The following is a 20,981-nucleotide window of genomic DNA, read 5'->3' as shown; positions in this document are numbered from 1 at the left end:
ACAAGGTTTACATCCATTTCATCCAGCTGGTCATTCGCCCATTGAACAAACTTTGCAGCTGCATCATGACAAGCTTGGAAGTCATTCCGTAGCATCTGCATATTCTCGAGCAATTCATCCACCATCCAGTGCACAGTCAGCAGATCCAGTTGCACAGTTTGTAGATACTTGGAGAGCGCTGTAGTGCGGGAGAATACTTGCAGATATACTTGTGCAGTCAGAATTGTTTCAAACTTCAGGAGACTGTCAATGTATCCCTTCACCTTGGCCTTAACAGATGCAAGGATCTGGTCAGCAACAAGTATGGCATTAAGAGTGGTGATAACTTCCATGAAAAGCGCTCCAGTTGGGTTGTTGAATGATCCAAAAACCTTCTTCAAGGCGGCATCCTTTGACCACCATCTAGTTTCTCCGATAGTTCGCATTCGTTTCACAGTAGTGGAGTGTCGACTCCAGATGTTCTGGAGTCCCGAAACCCGACTGGTTCTGGAGTCCCGACTCCAGATGTCGCTGATAAGATTCCCGAAAGAATACTGCAATGTCATTCAGTAGTGAGAACAGTGATGCGCTAGTCACCACAACACTTGTAGCTTCGGTCACAACGAGATTTAACACATGTGCATCGCACCAAACATGGATCTGCATTGGAGCTTCCTTTGATAGCAGAGTACTGAAGCCTTTGTTCACCACCATTTCCCCTGCATGTTTGCTGCACCATCAGTTGAGTTTCCAACACAGTTCTTGAGGCCAAGATTCAGTCCTAGCAAGACTTCAGAAACAAGTTGCACAAAAGCTTCGCCAGTAGATTCCTCACATTTCACGCTGATTAAACGTTCATTAAACATTAAACGTTCATTAAACGATTACGAAAATGAAAACGACAAGCAAGGAGACGACGATGGTTCACGAGCGAGCGGTATTCAATGACAAAGGACGGACTATAACCGAAACACGGCCGGACAGGCCAGGCCCCGCAAATGTCAAAACGAAGGTTACTGACCTTGAAATGAGATAGAAAATAATGTATAATCAGTTATGACGTTAGTTAGCTACACAATACCGAAAATTCGGTTCGATTCCGACATCTTTGAAACTTTGACCTTTGTGACCTTCAAAGGTCAAAGGTCGAAGATTCTGAAATTTGTTGGAAAACTTGTATTTCATGATGTATGTGATAATATAAGATCATGTATGACATTTCACCCTATCAGGAAGCGAACAATGTAATAAAACCATCAAAAATCGACTTTCTAAATTTCGTGACCTTGTGACCTTGACCTTGGGCCGAAAATGAAAAATCGAGCTCTGTGGGGCTAGACACATGACATTGGCCTAACCAAATACCGAAACCCCTGTCAGATTCCACCAAACCCCTCGGAGAAGATGTAGCTTGAACTTTATTACCCCCTAAAAAGACATCTTTTTTGGGCGTGGCTCTGCCCACAATGTGCACAATACGCCCACTCTAGGCAGGACACAACTAGATCATGATATGAACCTCCCACCCAAGTTTCATCAAGATCGGATGATATCATCGGGTAGTTATGCTGTGGACAGACAGACACACACACACAGACAGACACACACAGACACAGACAGACAGACACAAACACAGACAGACAGACACACATACAGACACACACACACAGACAGACACACACACATGACGAATATAGTGGTCACTTGATAACTCGTGAACCAAAAAACATTACGAAATTACGTTCACACCGTCGCATCAAACACTACCATGAACACAAAAGTCACAAACATCGTCACAATGAAAACATCGTCACAAACGTTGCGTTACGTAATTCAAACCGTGAACACATCCAATATTGGAGAGCCCATTGCGCAAACGATTTGTTTTCTCTGGTACGTGTTACTGGGCGGGTACCGTTTCAGATAAACCGGTAAAATGCCTCCCAAACGGAAAGCTTCATTAACGAAAACGTCCAAGGAAGCTGTTGCAAGAAAGAAGGCAAGGCTAGATGAGGAGTCGAGGACTCTCGGAAGCAGGAACAAGGACGTGACACAGCTGCACACCAGCACAGTGATGTGGCTTTTATTGAAATTCTACAAATACTGTTTAGATTTTGATGATTTGTGTGTGATATGATTTAACGGATGTTTATATAAAAATTAAAAAAACCACCTTTAGAGGCCATTTTTTCCCCGCAAAGCGGGGGTTGGCCTTTTTCGGGCACCGTGGTTGTTGTTGTTGTTTTTGTTGGTCCCCTTTTTGAAGCAATGTTTTACGACCGGACGCCCTTCCTGCCGCCAACCCTTTTTGTCGCCTTTTACGACCGGACGCCCTTCCTGCCGCCAACCCTTTTTGTCGCCTTTTACGACAAACAGGGAATTACCAGTGAACTGGTACTCAATTAGCCGACCTCGGAAGGATGACAGGTTGAGTCAGCCCCCCTGGCGTTAATTCAGCGATCGACCGGCATTCGAACCCAGGATCCTAGGATCCCAAGCCGGCACCCTAACCGCTAAGCCAACACCAGGCTAAATCAATTAAAATAAAAAAAGCCTTCAATTTCTGATATTTTGCCTTTTCATTTGTGCCTCCCAATTGAAGCCCCGCCCAAAGGGCGGGTACCATTGCTCGTAATTATAATGAGGCGTCAGGGGCGACCTTTTGAGTTTTGACCTTTTGATAATTAGCGGGGAATTCCCGGGGATGGAGGCAGAAGTTTTCCGTGACAATTTTTTTTTCAGCAGTTTTTTTATCCAGCCCAGCGGCCCATTTATTACCCAGCAGTCCCTGCCCACCGGGCATTGCCCAAATGCCCGTATGGCCAGTCCACCCATGCTTTCCCCCTCTCCCCATCTTGTCTCTCGCTCCCTTTATTGTATGTTTTGTTTGTCCGATTGTTTTTTTTGTGATTGATGTTAGCTCTTACACGAGCCTCGATCTTGTATACAAACAAGTACAAAAAGTTTTAATTAAAACAAAAGCCGCGTCGATGTTACACAATGCCTAGATGCAGCTGTGCCTATAACGTCGATGTTATAGGCACAGGACATTCCTATTGATTCGATTACTTGATGTTATTTTTGTGCAAAGTGAAAATATATCTCGGCAATTTCCCGTGTGTGGCGACGAATTTTTAATATATCTCGGCATTTTCCCGTCTGTTATTTCAGGCGGTGTATGACTGACCATGCCGCGATTAAAAAAAAAAAATCTCGGCAATTTCCCGTGTGTGGCGACACGTGAACGAAGCTATGCTCCTCTCTCCACATTATTGTGACGACGTATAAATTAAATATTTCATCGTGACGATTGTCATCAAATGGACGAATTTTTAATATATCTCGGCATTTTCCCGTCTGTTATTTCGGGCGGTGTATGACTGACCATGCCGCAATTTAAAAAAAATATATCTCAATGGACTTAAAGTTACAGGCCTTTGAGAATTCATTTCGTTCTATAAAGGGCAACTTTCATCGGATTTTCTTCCCGTTTTTTTTCAACCGAGTCTAAAACTATGTTAGCGACTGTGAAAAATGAAATGATATATCGAATTTGATTTGAAAGAAAACTGTGTGAGAGAGGAAGACACCACGGGCCTACAAAACAGGCCTCAAAGCTATGCGAGTTAATAAAATGGTGGATATTTGTTTATATGAAGCCTCTCCCAAAATGGGTGGAGCTATGGTTCCCAGAATGGGTGGAGCTTTGAGGTTTTGTCTTCTCTGCAAGAACAAGAACAAGAAGAAGAAGAACAAGAAGAACAACAACAACAGCAGAGGGCACTCTATGACCAGCGTCTTGCGACGCGGCTAAAAAAAACTTGTTCGGTTTTCATAAGTATTTGAACACTTTAAATTTTAATCACTTTTAATGAGAATGCAACCAACAGAACAAAAGGAACTGTATAAAGGAAGAAAATAATCTTTATGAAGAAAACGTAGAGGTGAGATCGTGGTGAAGAAGAACCCCGTGTTCATTTTGTTCTGTTCCATCAGGGTTTTATTGTCCCCTGTCGCACAGCGGAGCGAAAGGGGGACTATGGTTTTCCCCCTCTGTCTGTGTGTCCGTCCGTCCGTCCGTGCGTGCGTGTGTGCGTGCGGGCGTGCATGTTTGCGTGCGTGCGTGCGTAAGCGAAGGACAGCATTTGAATTTGGTGTGTGGGTGCAACCCACGTCAAAATCCAAGATGGCCGCCGCCATGTATGTCTGAACCTTGTGAGATGAATATCTTGAAAAATAAGTGAAGTACCAACTTCTAATTTGGTGTGTGGATGTATCTCGGCATCAGGAAGAACGCTATTGAAAATTGGGTCGCCACGTCAAAATCCAAGATGGCCGCCGCCATGTATGTCTGAAACTTGTGAGATGAATATCTTGAAAAATAAGCGAAGTAGCAACTTCTAATTTGGTGTGTGGGTGTATCTAGGCATAAGGAAGAAAGCTATTGAAAATTGGGTCGCCACGTCAAAATCTAAGATGGCCGCCGCCATGTATGTCTGAAATTGTGAGATGAATATCTTGAAAAATAAGCGAAGTACCAACTGCTAATCTGGTGTGTGGGTTTATCTAGGCAGAAGGAAGAATGCTGTTTAAAATTGGGTCACGACGTCAAAATCCAAGATGGCCGCCACCATATCGATGTCTGAACCTTGTGAGCGAAATATCTTGAAAAATAAGCGAAGTACCAACTTCTAATCTGGTGTGTGGGTGTACCTCGGCACAAGGAAGAACGCTGTTTAAAATTGGGTCGCCACGTCAAAATCCAAGATGGCCGCCGCCATGTATGTCTGAACCTTGTGAGATGAATATCTTGAAAAATAAGCGAAGTACCAACTTCTAATTTGGTGTGTGGGTGTATGTCGGCATTAGGACGAACGCTATTGTAAATTGGGTCGCCACGTCAAAATCCAAGATGGCCGCCACCATATATATGTCTGAACTTTGTGAGTGAAATATCTTGAAAAATAAGCGAAGTACTGAAGGAGCTGCGCTCCAACGCGAGTCGAAAGAATTGACGCGACCAAAGACGGAATTCGTCCGAGTTGCTTTATTGAAACTAAACAGCTCAGGTATTCTGACAAAAGCCCGTTTATCGGGCAGCAATATCTATATAATTATAAAATTGAAATCTTGCGTGTTTGTGTGTAACATTCGATCGGTCCGGGGGCGTGGCTTACCCCTTTGAGAGAGTAGTAATATCCACCATTTTATTAACTCGCATAGCTTTGAGGCCTGTTTTGTAGGCCCGTGGTGTCTTGCTCTCTCTCCCAGCTTTATTTCGAATCAAATTCGATATATCGTTTCATTTTTCACAGTCGCTAACATAGTTTTAGACTCGGTTGAAAAAAAACGGGAAGAAAATCGCACCACGTTGATATGCGAAAATACACCGCCTAAAATAACAGGCATACAGTATATATCTTCGTTATTTCATTCAACATTATAACCCGGAAGTAAAATATGTTTCAGGAAATTACCGAGAGATATTTCTTCGATTTCTTTTATTATTTATATGCGCATACACTTTAAATAGGTTTATTTGAAATCTTTAATTGTCACAATGTAATTTATTTGTCATTTGATGATCGGCAAAAATATGTTTCAGGAAATTACCGAGAGATATTTCTTCGATTTTTTTTATTATTACCGCTTCCATCTGATTTCATTTTTATCGATGATTTTAGACTCGGTAAAAGAAATAATTGAGAACATTCACGCACACACGGGAAATTGCAGAGATATATTTTAAAAATCGCGCCACGTTGATATACGAAAATACACCGCCTAAAATAACAGGCATACAGTATATATCTTCGTTATTTCATTCAACATTATTACCTGGAAGTAAAATGTTTCAGGAAATTACCGAGAGATATTTCTTCGATTTTTTTTATTATTTATATGCGCATACACTTTAAATAGGTTTATTTGAAATCTTTAATTGTCACAATGTAATTTATTTGTCATTTGATGATCGGCAAAACGATAGCACAAAAACAATACTATTTGCAGGAAGAATGTCGTATCAACCCTCCGACGGCGCTACGGACGCGGACAACGAATCACACCTCACGTCTATGGACGCGAATAGCAACATTCCTTCAAGTTCTCGTGCGGAAGCAGTATCTCCGAGGGGTGCTGAAACAGACGATGGGAGATCACGACGTCTTCAGCAGCAACGAGAAAGCCAAAGGAAGAGATGACATGCTGAAACGCCTGAGCAAAGGTCACAGCGCCTCCAGCTGCAAAGACAAAGGGCAAGGATGATAAGGAGTGCTGAGACGGAGGAGGTGAGAGCGCAGCGTCTTCAGGAGGAACGAGAGAGAGTCAGCTTGCGAAGGGATGCGGAATCTGCAGAGGAGGCATCACAGCGCCATCAAGAGCAGCAAGAAAGAGATCGTATGAGGAGAGATGCGGAATCTGCAGAGGAGACGGCACAGCATCTTCAGGAGCAGCGAGAAAGAGATAGGATAAGGGAAGTTCTTGAGACAAGGCAGAGAAACGCGCAGAATGCAAGAAATTTCACTTCTGCTGACGTCGGTGCGATGGACAAGATTTGTCCACATTGTAGAGCGCTTCTTTTCCAAGGTGAAACAGCTCATTTTTGCTGCACGAATGGAAAGGTGTCCTTGGGAAATCTGGGACCTTTACCCCATCAATTACACAATCTGTTTGCCGGCGATGGACCCACAGCGAACGAATTCTGCAGGAACATCAGACAATACAACTGTCTATTTCAAATGACATCATTTGGAGGAAGCCAAGTTTCTCCTCGGCATGGTGCATGGAGCCCATCGGTCATAATTCAGGGTCAAATACATCATCGTATCGGTTCCTTCTTGCCAAATGCGGATGAACAACCGAAATTCCTCCAAATTTATTTCTTAGATCCACATGACAGCGTACAGTTGAGGATGCGGATACTCACCAATGCTGGTATTCACCGTGATGTAGTTGGAGCATTAGAGACCGTGCTGAGACAAGTGAATCCTTACGTTCACTCGTTCCGCATGGCACGCGAGGAAATAGGCAATTTGCCAGAGGCGTTCGTTCTTATTGATCCCAACAGGAGACCAGCTGGTGAACATGAGAGGAGGTTCAATGGTCAAATCGCTGATGAAGTGGGTGTCGTTGTGAAGAATACTGTCGATCCTCAAGCTACAGCGCGTCACATTGTATTGAAAGCAAGAGGAGGAGCGCTGCAAAGTATTTCTGAGTTGCACCGTTCTTACGACGCACTCCAGTATGTTCTCTTCTTCCCATTCGGAGATGACGGATGGCAGCCCGAAATGAACATGACCAATGGCAGGAGATTGACTGCCATGAAATACTACTCCTACCGAATAATGAACCACGAGGATGAGTTCAACTACCTCCTCAGAGGGGGGCGTCTGTTCCAGCAGTATCTTGTTGATATGGCAGCCAAAATGGAAGGCACAAGATTGGCGTTTATAAGACTGAACCAGGCATCGCTGAGGTCTGCTACATACAGTGGCTTCACTGATGCTCTCAATGACAATGACGATTTGTCCAACATCGGACGCCGCGTACTACTGTCATCGACATTTGTAGGGGGGCCGAGGTATATGATGGAGCGATGTCAAGATGCCATGATGTACGTAAGAAAATATGGTAACGCGACCTACTTCATCACTATGACGTGTAATCCAAAGTGGCCTGAAATCTCCAATAACCTGTTTCCTCACCAAAGTGAGAACGACAGACCGGATCTCATTGCGAGAGTGTTCGAGTTGAAGAAAACGGTGTTCATTAAATACCTCACTGGATCAGAAGGCTTCTTCGGGAACTGTATCGCTCACGTTGTGTGTGTGGAGTACCAAAAGCGAGGTCTCCCTCACATACACTGTTTGCTGTGGCTCGATGAAGCTTCAAAGCCGAGACCACAAGACTATGATCGATTTGTACAAGCTGAAATACCAGATCCCAATGAAGATCCAGAGGGACACAGACTGGTGTTGAAGCACATGATCCATGGTCCATATTGTTCCACAGCAACTGGATGCTGGAAGAATGGAGCATGCAGACACAGGTACCCGCGGTCATATGCTCCGTACACACGGTGCGGAGACGATTCGTACCTCATGTATAGAAGAAGATCCCCAGAAATGGGAGGATTTGAAGGGCACCAAGAAGGGAGGCAACGACGACCTGTTACAAATCAGTGGGTTGTTCCCCATAATCTCTATCTCCTGAAAACGTTTGATTGCCACATCAACGTTGAAATATGCTGCTCTATAAAGTCGATCAAGTATGTTATTAAGTATGCCATGAAAGGTAGCGATCAAGCTACGTATGCACTGCGCACAAACGACGAGATAACGGAGTACTTGACGGGTAGATACATTGGACCTTCAGAGGCTGTTGCCTCCATTCTTGGATTCTCAGTCCATGACAGGAAGCCGGCCGTTATCCGTTTAGGAGTACATCTGCCAAATGAACAACAGGTATTTTTTGCTGGGAACGTTCGTGAACAAAGAAATAATCCCAATATGGCCGAAACCACGTTGACAGAGTTTATGGATCTTTGCAGACGTGACCATTTCGCTAAGACACTGTTGTACGTGGATGTTCCGAGATTCTATACATGGACCAAGAAGAGATGGCAACGAAGAAAACAGGGCAGACCGGTGGAGGGCAACCCTGGAATGTTTGAGGATGACATATTGGGACGAGTTTACACTGTTTCGCCGCGTACTGGTGACCTGTACTATTTCCGACTACTCCTCCACCACGTGAGAGGGCCGACTTCGTTCGAAGTCCTGAGAACGTGTGATAATGTCATTCTACCCACATTCAAAGACGCTTGCAGAGAAATGGGTTTGCTGCAAGGAGACGCTGTCTGGCGCGAGACTCTGGAGGATGCTGAGAGGACACGCCTTCCCAGACCCATGAGGAATTTGTTCATTGTGCTCCTCACACAAAGTGAAGTCGACAATCCATTGGATCTATGGGAACGTTTCAAGGACGCTATGGCTGAAGATTATCTTCTAGCTCATCGACGATCTGCAAATGATCCCAATATTGCCATCAACGAGCGCCATCATGACTTGGCTCTATCGTATTTGCAGCAGAAACTGCAATTGTTGAACAGAACTGTTGCACATTTTCACTTGCCGACTCCAACGACTGTTCTTCGTCATGAAGGGATTGCCAACATTCACCTACTGAGAGAACTCCAATACGACACGGAGGAACAACAGCGAATCGTAGACGAAAGGCAGCTTCTGCTCAATGATGAGCAGAGAGTTGTCTATGACTTTGCATGCGGTTGCATCCGCACGAATCAGTCATCAATGATTTTCATTGACGTGCCTGGAGGCACAGGGAAGACGTTTCTTATTAACCTGATTCTCTCTAAAGTGAGAGCGAGTGGAGAAGTTGCCCTTGCGGTGGCCTCATCTGGCATAGCTGCTACCCTCATGCCTGGTGGAAGAACAGCGCACTCAAGGTTCCAAATCCCTCTGACACCGAGGGAAGATGGCGTATGCAACATCGATAAAAATTCCACTATCGCAGACCTCTTTCGAAGTACAAAACTCATCGTGTGGGATGAGTGTCCTATGATCAAGAGAGAGAGTTTCGAGGCTGTGGATCGCACGTTGCGTGATGTATGTGACAAAGACGAGCCTTTTGGAGGGATCTTGACGATATGCTGTGGTGATTTCCGTCAACTTCTGCCCGTGGTGAAAAGAGGGTGTGATGCTGCCGTTGAGAATGCGTGCATAAAGAAGTCCTACTTATGGCAGAGCTTTGGAATGTTTCACTTGAGAACTAATATGCGACTGACCGACGGAAGTGGGCAGTTTTCAAGATTTTTGCTCGACATCGGCGAGGATAGAATCGAGAAAAATGCGGATGATGAGATAGATTTGCCAGAGGATATACTGCTGACAGCGAGTGGGCTCGATGAGTGCATCGATACCATATATCCATCATTCGCCAATCCGATGGAGGTTTTTTCAGCAAGGTCTATATTAGTGCCCCTCAACGATATGATGCGAAACATCAATTCAAGATGCATCACAAGGTTCCCTGGTGCGAGCAAGGAGTATGCTGCGTTCAACAGTGTGACTGAGGGTACTGATGCGACGCACTTCCCAACGGAATTCCTAGATTCCGTTGAAGTCTCGGGATTGCCGCCGCACAACCTCGAGCTCAAAAAAGGATCCCCTATCATTTTGATGCGGAACTTGGACCCTCCGAAACTTTGCAACGGGACGCGCATGATTGTTGAGGACATGCTTCGAAATATTATAGTTGCGAGGATCATAAGTTCAACGTTTGAAGGCGAAACTGTAATGCTCCCTCGGATCCGACTAAATCTGTCGGAAGCTGAGGATATCCCTTTGCAGCGCTGCCAGTTCCCCATACAATCCTGCTTCGCAATGACGATCCATAAGGCGCAAGGACAAACTATGGAGAATGTGCTGGTCTACCTGGAGAAACCGGTCTTCCAGCATGGTCAGCTGTATGTGGCGCTCAGTCGAGGGAAGAGGAAAGAGAACGTGCGAGTTTATGTAAATGGAGGATCGTCGACAAAGAACATCGTCATCAGAAGTGTCCTCTGACAACAAAATCGTGGTAGTCCACGGGTCGTGTGTTTTTTCTAAAAACAAACAAACAAAAAAAAAAAACACATGATCGGAGATAAGGGCCGAAATCACGTGTCACAGATAAGTGATTTAGTACACTGGAGAGGTGAGCCTTATGGCTTGCTGGCCCAAATAATCTCCCTGATGATGTCCAGCGTTCGCTTTAGTTCTATTCTCATATCTATTCAAACTGACTGACCCAACGGGTCATGGGTCGTCTAGTATATACACATTTATGTCGGGAAGTTTGCCCGGCAAAAGCTATACCGGGCATGCCCGGGTGTCAAGGGCGAGCCTTGGAAAGGCGAGTCTGGACCTGCCCGGGCGTGTTTGGCTGCGGCCTGACAAGTCGAGGCTGGGCGTGCCCGGGCGCTCTGGACGAGCACTGGAAAGGCGAGAGCGGGCATGCCCGGACGCTCTGGGCGAGCCCTGGAAAGGCGATAGCGGGCATGCCCGGACGCTCTGGGCGAGCCCTGGAAAGGCGATAGCGGGCATGCCCGGACGCTCTGGGCGAGCCCTGGAAAGGCGATAGCGGGCATGCCCGGACGCTCTGGGCGAGCCCTGGAAAGGCGAGAGCGGGCATGCCCGGGAAAGACAAGACCGGGCGTGCCCGGGAGGTTCGGGCGTGCCCGGGAACAGTGAGTCCGGGCATGCCCGGGAGAGGCGCGTCTGGCAGTGTTCTGGCCGGTGCAAGGCGATTGTGTGCATCCAGCGGTAACCGCTACACACGCCCCTCCAGAATCGACCTGCACCGGCAGGATCAATTTAAGGGGGGTCCGGATGACCCGGCCGAAGCGACCCCTGGAGGGTCGTGGGGAGGGGTCTGATGTGGTGGTGGGTGGTCGAGCGGGGGGAACTGTGGACGGGGGGCGGCCTCGCCGCGGAGGAAGGGCCAACCGTGGTGGTCGGTCGACGTCCATGTGCGCCGGTTTGAGGCGGTCCACAGAGATCCGGTCCGACCGGCCGCCAACGTCGACGACAAAGGACTTGTCGGCCCGTCGCAGGACCCGGAAGGGCCCGTCGTACGGCGGCCGGAGTGGCCCCCGGTGCGCGTCATGACGCACAAAGACGTACTCCGCTGTGCGAAGCGCCGGGGGGACGTAGGACTGCGGGCCACCATGGCGGGACGTTGGCACGGGGGCAAATCGGCGGGCGGCCTCCTGGAGGTCCGAGCGCTGGTGTGCGGCGGACCAGGGACTGGTAGCGTCGGGCACGAACTCGCCCGGGACGCGGACCGGCTGGCCGTAGACGAGCTCGGTGGCGGACGCCCGGAGGTCCTCCTTGGGGGCCGTGCAGAGGCCCAAAAGGACCCACGGCAGCCGGTCGGTCCAACCGTCATCCTGAAGGCCGGCCATGAGTGCGGCCTTCATGGAGCGGTGAAACCGCTCGCACAACCCGTTGGCTTGGGGGTGGTAGGCCGTGGTGCGGTGCAGCGTGACCCCCAACGAGCGGGCGACCATGCCCCAAAGTTCGGACGTGAACTGTGGGCCGCGGTCGGATGAGATGTTCGCCGGTGCGCCGAAGCGCGCGACCCAGGTGGCGATGAACGCCTGCGCCACGTCGGCGGTGGTGGTGGAGGTGAGGGGCACGGCCTCCGGCCACCTGGTGGTCCTGTCCACCATGGTGAGCAGGTGGGTGAACCCCCGCGATGGGGGCAGGGGACCCACCAGGTCCACGTGGACGTGGTCGAAACGCCGTGCAGGCACGGTGAAAGGTGCCAGTGGGGCCTGGGTGTGGCGGTGGACCTTGGCCCGCTGGCAGGCCGTGCAGGCGTTGGCCCAGTCGCGGACGTTCCGTCGAAGGCCGTGCCAGATGAAACGCGCCGACACCAGCTTCTGGGAAGCTTTCCGGCCCGGGTGAGAAAGGCCGTGGATGGAGGCGAAGATGCGGCGCTGCCAGGAAACGGGCACGATGGGGCGAGGCTGGCCCTGGGAGACGTCGCAGAGCAGGACGGTGCCCGCGAAGGGGATGTCGGCCAGGCGGAGGCCCGTGTCCGCCGCCCGGAGGGCCTGCACCGAGGTGTCGGTGGTCTGGTCGGCCGCCATGAGCGCGAAGTCCACGCCGAGGTGGACCGCGTTCGCGCTGGCCTGAGAAAGACAGTCGGCCACAGCGTTGTCTTTGCCGGCGACGTGCCGGATGTCCGTGGTGAATTCCGACACGGCGGAGAGGTGGCGCTGCTGGCGGGCCGAACACGGCTCCGTGACTTTGGCCATTGCGTAGACCAACGGCTTGTGGTCGACGAAAGCCGTGAACGGGCGGCCCTCCAGGAGGTGTCGGAAATGGCGAACGGCCAGGAATAGACCGAGCAGCTCGCGGTCGAACGTGCTGTATTTTAACTCGTTCGGCCAGAGCTGCCGGCTGAAAAAAGCGAGTGGCTGCCAAACCCCGTCCACCCATTGTTCCGCGTAGTTGGAGGCGTCCGTAGTGAGGGCGATGGGCGCGTTGAGCACTGGGTGAGCCAGCAGCGTTGCATCGGCGAGGGCCCGTTTTGCGCTCGCGAAGGCCGCGTCCATGGCCACGGACCAAACGATGTCATGCTTGGCCGGCTTGCCCCGGAGGGCCTCGTAAAGGGGCCGCATGAGCTGAGCAGCGCGGGGCACGAATCGGTGATAAAAATTCACCATGCCGAGGAACTCTTGTAGGGCCTTGATGGAACGGGGACGCGGGAACGTGGTGATGGCCTCGACCTTGGTCGGCAGCGGCACGGCCCCGGTCTTGGTGAAGCGGTGGCCCAAAAAGTCAACGGTCGTCGTGCCGAAGTGGCATTTGGCCGGGTTGACAATTAAGCCATGCTCGCTGAGGTGACCGAACAGTGTTCGGAGGTGGAGGAGGTGCTCGGCGCGGGACGTGCTGGCGACGAGGATGTCGTCCAGATAGACGAAAAGAAATGGCAGGTCGCGCAGCACGCCATCCATTAAGCGCTGGAACGCCTGGGCTGCGTCCTTGAGGCCAAACGGCATCCTCAAAAATTCGAACAGGCCGAACGGCGTGATGACGGCCGTCTTCGGGACGTCGGCCGCCCGGACAGGTACCTGGTGGTATCCCCGTATCAGGTCAATTTTGGAAAATATGACCCGTCCCGCCAAACGGGCGGAAAAGTCCTGGATGTGCGGGATCGGGTACCTGTCGGGGGTGGTAGCGTCGTTGAGGCGGTGGTAGTCGCCACACGGGCGCCATCCGCCCCCCGGCTTTGGCACGATGTGCAGTGGTGAGGCCCACGTGCTATTGGAGCGCCACACGATGCCGAGGTGCTCCAACGCGTCGAACTCGGCCTTTGCCACGGCGAGCTTGGCCGGGTCGAGGCGGCGGGCCCTGGCGTAGACCGGCGGGCCCGTAGTGGGTATGTGGTGCTCGATCCCATGCCGCACTGCGACGGCCGAAAACGTCGGCCGTGTGAGGGCCGGGAATTCCGCGAGCAGGCGAGCGAACTCGTTCGCCGTCGGGAGGGCGCACGCCAGTTCGGTCGGCGCGGAGCTGCTCATCGTGCACGCCAGGGAGCTGAAGGTCTCGGCGTTGACAAGGCGACGACGTTTGACGTCGACCAGCAGCCCGTGCGCGCAGAGGAAGTCGGCGCCCAGCAAAGCCATGGGGACGCAGGCGGTCACAAAGGTCCACTGAAAGCGCTGGCTGCCGAAGCAGAGGGTGACATTGTGCGGGCCGAAAGTGCGTATGGCCGAGCCATTAGCAGCGACCAAAGAGGGGCCGCAAACGGCGTCCCGCCTGTCCTGCTCGGAGGCGGGTATGATGCTCAGTTGGGCGCCGGCGTCACAAAGGAAACGCCGCCCGGACGCTTTGTCCCGAATAAAAAGCAAGTTGCCCGAGTGGCCGGCGCTCATGGCTGGGAATGAACGCCGGCCCGGCCGTTTCCCGACTTGCCCAAAGTGCACGGGGGTCGGCACGTCCGAGCCTTGTGTCCGAACCTGGCGTGGTAATAACACCACGCCTGGTCAGGTGGAGGCCCTGGCCGTCGTGTCGGAAGCGGTCGGTGCGGCGTGGCGGCCGCCAGTTTCACCGGCAGTTCGGCCTCCAACCGCGCAGGGTGCTCGGGCGTCGTGGGTGTCGCCTCGGACGGCGGCAGGCTCCAGGTAGCCGTGCCGATGTGTTGGCCCGCCGAGGAGATCTTATCGGCTTCCCTGGCGAGGGCGCGGGGATCGGTGATCGATGTGCCAGCCAGGGCGAGGCGTACCGGGTGAGGCAGCTGGCGAAGGAACAACTCGCGGAACAGAAAATCCGGAGAGTGCTCACCGAGCAACGAGAGCATATAGTCCATGCGCTCGGACGGGTGCGTGTCGCCGAGCTCGGGCAGGTCGAGCAGGCGCCGTGCGCGTGCCGCCGGTGAGAGGGCGAAAGCGTCGAGGAGGAGTGTCTTCAGCGCGTCATACTTGTCGGCAGCCGGCGGGTGCTCGAGGAGGCTCAGGGCGCAGGCCGCGGTGGCGGAACCGAGCGCTGCCACGACGTGGTGGAAGCGGGTGTCGTCCGCGGTGATGCCTCGCAGGGCGAACTGGGAGTCCGCCTGGGCGAACCAAACAGCCGCGTGAGCCTCCCAGAAGGTAGGCAGTTTAAGAGTCACTGCCGTGTCCATGTCGGTAGGTCACCAGTGAAGGAGCTGCGCTCCAACGCGAGTCGAAAGAATTGACGCGACCAAAGACGGAATTCGTCCGAGTTGCTTTATTGAAACAAAACAGCTCAGGTATTCTGACAAAAGCCCGTTTATCGGGCAGCAATATATATACACATTTATGTCGGGAAGTTTGCCCGGCAAAAGCTATACCGGGCATGCCCGGGTGTCAAGGGCGAGCCTTGGAAAGGCGAGTCTGGACCTGCCCGGGCGTGTTTGGCTGCGGCCTGGCAAGTCGAGGCTGGGCGTGCCCGGGCGCTCTGGACGAGCACTGGAAAGGCGAGAGCGGGCATGCCCGGACGCTCTGGGCGAGCCCTGGAAAGGCGATAGCAGGCATGCCCGGACGCTCTGGGCGAGCCCTGGAAAGGTGATAGCGGGCGTGCCCAGGAGGTTCGGGCGTGCCCGGGAACAGTGAGTCTGGGCATGCCCGGGAGAGGCGCGTCTGGCCGTGTTCTGGCCGGTGCAAGGCGATTGTGTGCATCCAGCGGTAACCACTACAGTACCAACTTTTAATCTGGTGTTTGGGTGTATCTAGGAACAAGGAAGAAGGCTATTGAAAATTGGGTCGCCACGTCAAAATCCAAGATGGCCGCCTCCATGTATGTCTGAACCTTGTGAGCGAAATATCATATCATAGCATGTTTTCTGCGTCTTCCACTTTGTCAACTCACATCACTTCACCGAAGGGGGACCGAGGCGTAACGCTTGTTTCTATTGGAGATGCCACCGACGATCCGACTCGTGCAAACTCTTCCAGACCGTTTCACACATGACAAAACAGATTGTGGAAGACTGTGCGGTCCTGTCTCCACTAAGGCAAGGGCACATCACAATAGACATGAGGCAACTGCAGGTTGGGCCTGGGAGATTGATTACTACTGTACTGCACTGTACTGTACTGCACCGTACTATACAGGTACTCTAACAATAAAAGCTTTCTTATTGATTTCTTAATGTTACTCATTTCATCTTATTTTACTCAATTGTTCTTATTTTGTTATTTAAATGTCTTATTTTAAAATATATATTAATGATTTTTCGATCTAACTTTTTTGAGGCTGGAACGTATCTCATTGACTTATATGTTGGAAACTGTTCGCCGTTTGCGATTTGCCATTCGCTGAGGTTTATAGGAACGTAACCTCCACGGAATTTACTGTGCTGTACTGTACTGTATTTCTACAAAATAATGGAGATTAAGAAGTACCTTTCCATCTCGAATCTTGGTCCTGATCAACTGCTTCCTTTCCTGAATGATTTCCAAAAGCTTGTCACACTCCTCTTCCAGCTTCTTCTCTTGCATTGAAGCATTAATCTGTTGCAAAGACAAATGTATATATCAAACTAGAAGGTCACTCGGTAGAGCGCACACCTCCGCCAGGCTCACCACTTTACGTTTTCTATCCCACTGATAGGCCGGATCTGGATTCAGACCTGAACCAAAATCGAATCGGCTTATTCTTGTCACCGAACCAACTCGTCCACCAAGTTTAGTCATAACTCATCCACAACTTTTAAAATAACATGATATATATATATATATATATCGCTTTTCACCTGATCTCTCAATGGTGAAGAATCACATAAAAATTAAATAATTCTCAAATCCGAATCCATATTCAGATCTTCACCAAAATCGAATCGATTAGTCCTCGTCACACACCCAACCTCTCCACAAGGTTTCATCCAAATCCGTCCATAACTTTTTGAGATATCCTGCTATGTATCGTTTTTGGCCGCATCTCCCAATGGTGAAGAATCACATAAAAATTAAATAATTCTCAAATCCGAATCCATATTCAGATCTTCACCAAAATCGAATCGATTAGTCCTCGTCACACACCGAACCTCTCTACAAGGTTTCATCCAAATCCGTCCATAACCTTTTGAGATATCCTGCTATGTATCGTTTTTGGCCCTATCTCCCAATTATGAAGAATCACTTAAAGAATTCTACTATCCGGATCCAAATCGGGATCTTCACCAAAATCGAATCGATTAGTCCTTGTCACACACAACCTCTCCACAAGGTTTCATCCAAATCCGTCCATAACTTTTTGAGATATCCTGCTATGTATCGTTTTTGGCCCGATCTCCCAACGGTGAAGAATCACTTTTAAAATTCTACGATCTGGATCCAAATCGGGATCTTCACCAAAATCTAATCATTTCGTCCTTGTCACACACGCTACATCTCTGCCAAGTTTTGTCCAAATCCGTCTACATATTTTTGATATATCTTGTTCAAAGACAGACAGACAAACAGGGGTGAAAACAACCTCCATCCACCTTCGGTGGCCGAGGTGACAAGTCTATTCAATTTACCATACTGCTCATAAAACACCAATTTCCTTCCTTGGCTGTACCTGTTTTAAGATAACAAACAAGACTTACATTTACTGTGAGGGGTAGCATATTTCTGTCAAATCAAACTTATAGGGGTGTGTCAGCAGAGTAAACAGCCAGATTTTGCCCTCCCCTCTACCACCTGCCCCTTCTACCCCTAATTACAAAAAAAATCAACAGAACAAGTACATTGTACAAAGGTGTGCTGCTCAACGCTTGCAATGACCAGAATCATTTTAAACACCTGAATGTATAATCCAAAACTGAGAAGTCAGTTTAGTTTTGTAGAAAGTTCAGTTGGATGTTGAGATGTCACGCAAAACGAAGCCAAAGAGCTTTGAGGCTTCAAGAAGAAGAGTAGAGTCAGAAAAAGAAAGAAGTTTTGCCATTTCTGGCAAGTTAAAGAAACTTGTTTTGGGGAAAGTTAGGATGTCACAATCACCTCCACCTGCTGCTTTATCTGCAATAGTCTGGCCAGCAGAAGCTCCATCTCACAGTTACTCCTCAATAAATGTCCCAGGGCCGACTGCAGAGCGAGCTGAAAAACAACAATAATTCCACTGTTACTCTTCATTGACCGAGGATAACTATCGTGACGTGTGTGCGACGGATGATCAAAGCAAGGATATCAAAAGCATACGTCATCAGTGGAATAATGGTCGACCCAAGTGAAGCAACACTCAATGCCATCTCGACTTTGCTGTCTATTCAAGTGCAACTGCAGAATTTAAAATCTCTACTGCATAAAATCTACATTGTGAGTTCATATTTCTTTGTTCTGCTCTCATCGAGGCTGCGTCAAGTACATTTGTTCTGATTTGTACAACCAGCATGTCCAAGCCAGAAGGAGAAGCATGAATGATGCTGTGGGATACTGCAGGCCAGATGGCTCGATCCCGAAATTTGGTTCAGATGCCGTTTTTTTTTTGTTTTTTTTTTTGTTTTTTTTTGTATACTGAATCGAGGCTCGTGAAAGAGCTAACATTTACTTCACAAACAAATCGACCAGACAAACAAAATACACAAAAAGAGGGAGCGGAAGACAAGATGGGGAGAAATGGGGAAGCACACAAACACAACATCCGAGAGCAGGGAGATGTGTGGAAGGGAGAGCGCCCGGGGGGAGGAGGCATGGGAAGGGGGGGGGGGGGTGGGGGGAGGGAGAAGTATAAAGCACAAGGACACCAAGGACTTCCAGGACAGAAGTTGGTATTTCAAAAAGGGGAATTGGGGTGAAATTAGCAGGGGTAGAAAAGATCAAGGTTTTGGATGGGGGAAGATAAGAGATGGTGGTGAACAGCTGTTTTAAAGACTTGGAGGGTGGAGTGGGATTGAAGAGAGTGAGGGAGTTTGTTCCAGAGGCAGGAGAAAAGAGGAATGAAGGAGTGAAGGTGAGCAGAGAGTCTTGATTTTGGCAGTTTAACCAAAAGAGGGTTGCAGGCAGATCTTGTGCGACCTGTAGGAATATTTGCGGGACAGAGCCCAGAGAGAGCTGGGGGGGCAAGGCCAGAGAGGAGTCGGTAGAAGACGGAAAGACCACCAACCTGCCTGCGGTGAGTGAGTGAGAGGCCCTTGGAGTTAGCTTCATCGCGGGAGATTCCAATGATTCTGAATGCTTTGGTTTCAACAGCGCGAAGGCGAGCTAGGTGTGAGGCAGGAGCACCAGCCCAGAGGGGAGAGCAGTATTCCATTGAGCTGCGGATGAAAGCCTTGTATGTGGTGAGGAGCTCAGGTGTGCCAAGGAAGGACTTCGCACGACGGAGGATGCCCAGTCGGCGACTGGCTTTGGAGGCCAGATTTGAAATGTGGTTTTTCCAGGAAAGATCATGGCAGATAGTGAGACCCAAAAGCTTGAGTGACAGAACTTCTTGGAGAGGATTATTCAGAAAGTGGATGGGAGGGTTGTCCAGTCGGTCTTTTCGGAGAGACATCGTAAGAGTGTGAGATTTGTCAGGATTGAAAGACATGTTCCACTTGTTTGCCCAGTCTGTGATTTTGTCAAGGTCTGCAGAGAATGAGGAGGCTGCAGACTGCCGATCTGAGGGATGAAGAATGGAGCGACAGAGAGTAGAGTCGTCAGCAAAGAGAAAGAGAGGATTTTCAAGAGAGTCAGAGAGATCATTGATGAAGACCAGAAAAAGCACAGGGCCCAGAACACTGCCTTGGGGAACTCCAGCCTGAACAGGAAGAGGAGATGAGAGAAACCCATTCAGGGCCACACGTTGACTACGACGAGAGAGGAAGTCCGCCAGCCATGCGTGGAGATTTCCATGGATACCAAAAGAGGAGAGTTTGGTGAGCAGAGCAGGATGCCAGACTGTATCGAAGGCACGTGATATGTCAAGGGAGACTGCTCTAATTTCCTGTTTGGCATTGCGGACCTCCATCCATTGTTGAGAAAGCAGAAGCAGCATGTCCAGAGTGGAGTGTCCAGGTCTGAAACCAAATTGATGATCAGAGATCAAGCCATTGGAGAAGAGGAAAGATTTCATATCTGAAGCAATGATGGATTCCATGACCTTGCTGATAATTGGGAGAAGGCTGATTGGTCTGTAGTTGCTGGGATCTGTTTTTGCACCTTTTTTGTGCAAAGCGGTGATGTTGGCAGATTTCCAAGCAGATGGAAGATGACCTTGAGCAAAAGAGAGGGTGAAGAGAACAGAGAGAGGGAGTGAAAGAGCGGAAGAACATGATTTTAGGACCCGTGGGCTGATGCCGTCAGGTCCAGTTGCAGAATCAGAGTCGAGGGTTGACAGACCCTTTTCCACCTTGTCAGGAGGAAAGGACACAGAGTCCAGGAGCAGCTGGGTACGACTGGGTACGGTGGGTACAGAGAGGGATGGGTTTGGGACACAAGATTTAGAGGCAAACACAGAGTTGAGGCATTCGGCTTTTTCACGTGCGGAGTCAGCCGTGTGGCCATTTAAGGTGAGGGAGGGGATGGAGGGGGAACAAACACCAGAAACAGATTTTACCAGACGCCACCAGGATTTGGAAGAGGGAGACAGATAAGAGAGTTCGGTCCTGAGGACGGAGAGATATTGTTTCCTGGCTCTCCTGAGGGTGGACACACACTTGTTTCGGGCTTTGTGAAAGGAAATGAGATTTCCTTCCGTTGGATTTGCTTTCCAGGAGACGAAAGCAAGTTGTTTCTGGGCAATAGCCTCACCACAAGATTCCGTGTACCATGGACGGGAGGAAGGGTATGACAACTGAAGACGAGAAGGGATAAAACTGTGCATGAGAGAGAGCAATTTACTTTGGAAGAATTCCCAGGATGAGTTGATGTCAGAGGCAGTAGAGATGGGAGACCAGTCCAGATGATTGATGGCTGCTTGAAGACCGTGCCAGTTGGCCTGAGTGAAATGCCAGACTCGTCGACGCTGAGGAGGCTCTCTGAAAATGGTCAGAGAGATGTCCACTTT

General features: G+C 49.8%; 1 protein-coding gene across 5 annotated transcripts in view; it reads right to left on the bottom strand.

Moving 5' to 3' along the window:
• LOC137438222 (E3 ubiquitin-protein ligase Midline-1) overlaps window positions 1–20,981 on the bottom strand; it is an 86,334-nt gene that overhangs the window by 54,417 nt on the left and 10,936 nt on the right. For all 5 annotated transcript variants that reach the window (XM_068133296.2, XM_068133295.2, XM_068133299.2 and 2 more), the window contains 2 exons: window positions 17,999–18,094; window positions 16,418–16,525 (listed from right to left, as the gene is read on the bottom strand). In XM_068133296.2, the coding sequence (XP_067989397.1) occupies window positions 16,418–16,525; window positions 17,999–18,094 (204 nt within the window). The remainder of the gene's footprint in view (window positions 1–16,417; window positions 16,526–17,998; window positions 18,095–20,981) is intronic.

Source organism: Myxine glutinosa, chromosome 12 (assembly GCF_964187855.1).
Source record: "Myxine glutinosa chromosome 12, kmMyxGlut1.1, whole genome shotgun sequence".
Taxonomy (NCBI): domain Eukaryota; kingdom Metazoa; phylum Chordata; class Myxini; order Myxiniformes; family Myxinidae; genus Myxine; species Myxine glutinosa.
This window is presented reverse-complemented; position numbering and strand designations above follow the sequence as displayed.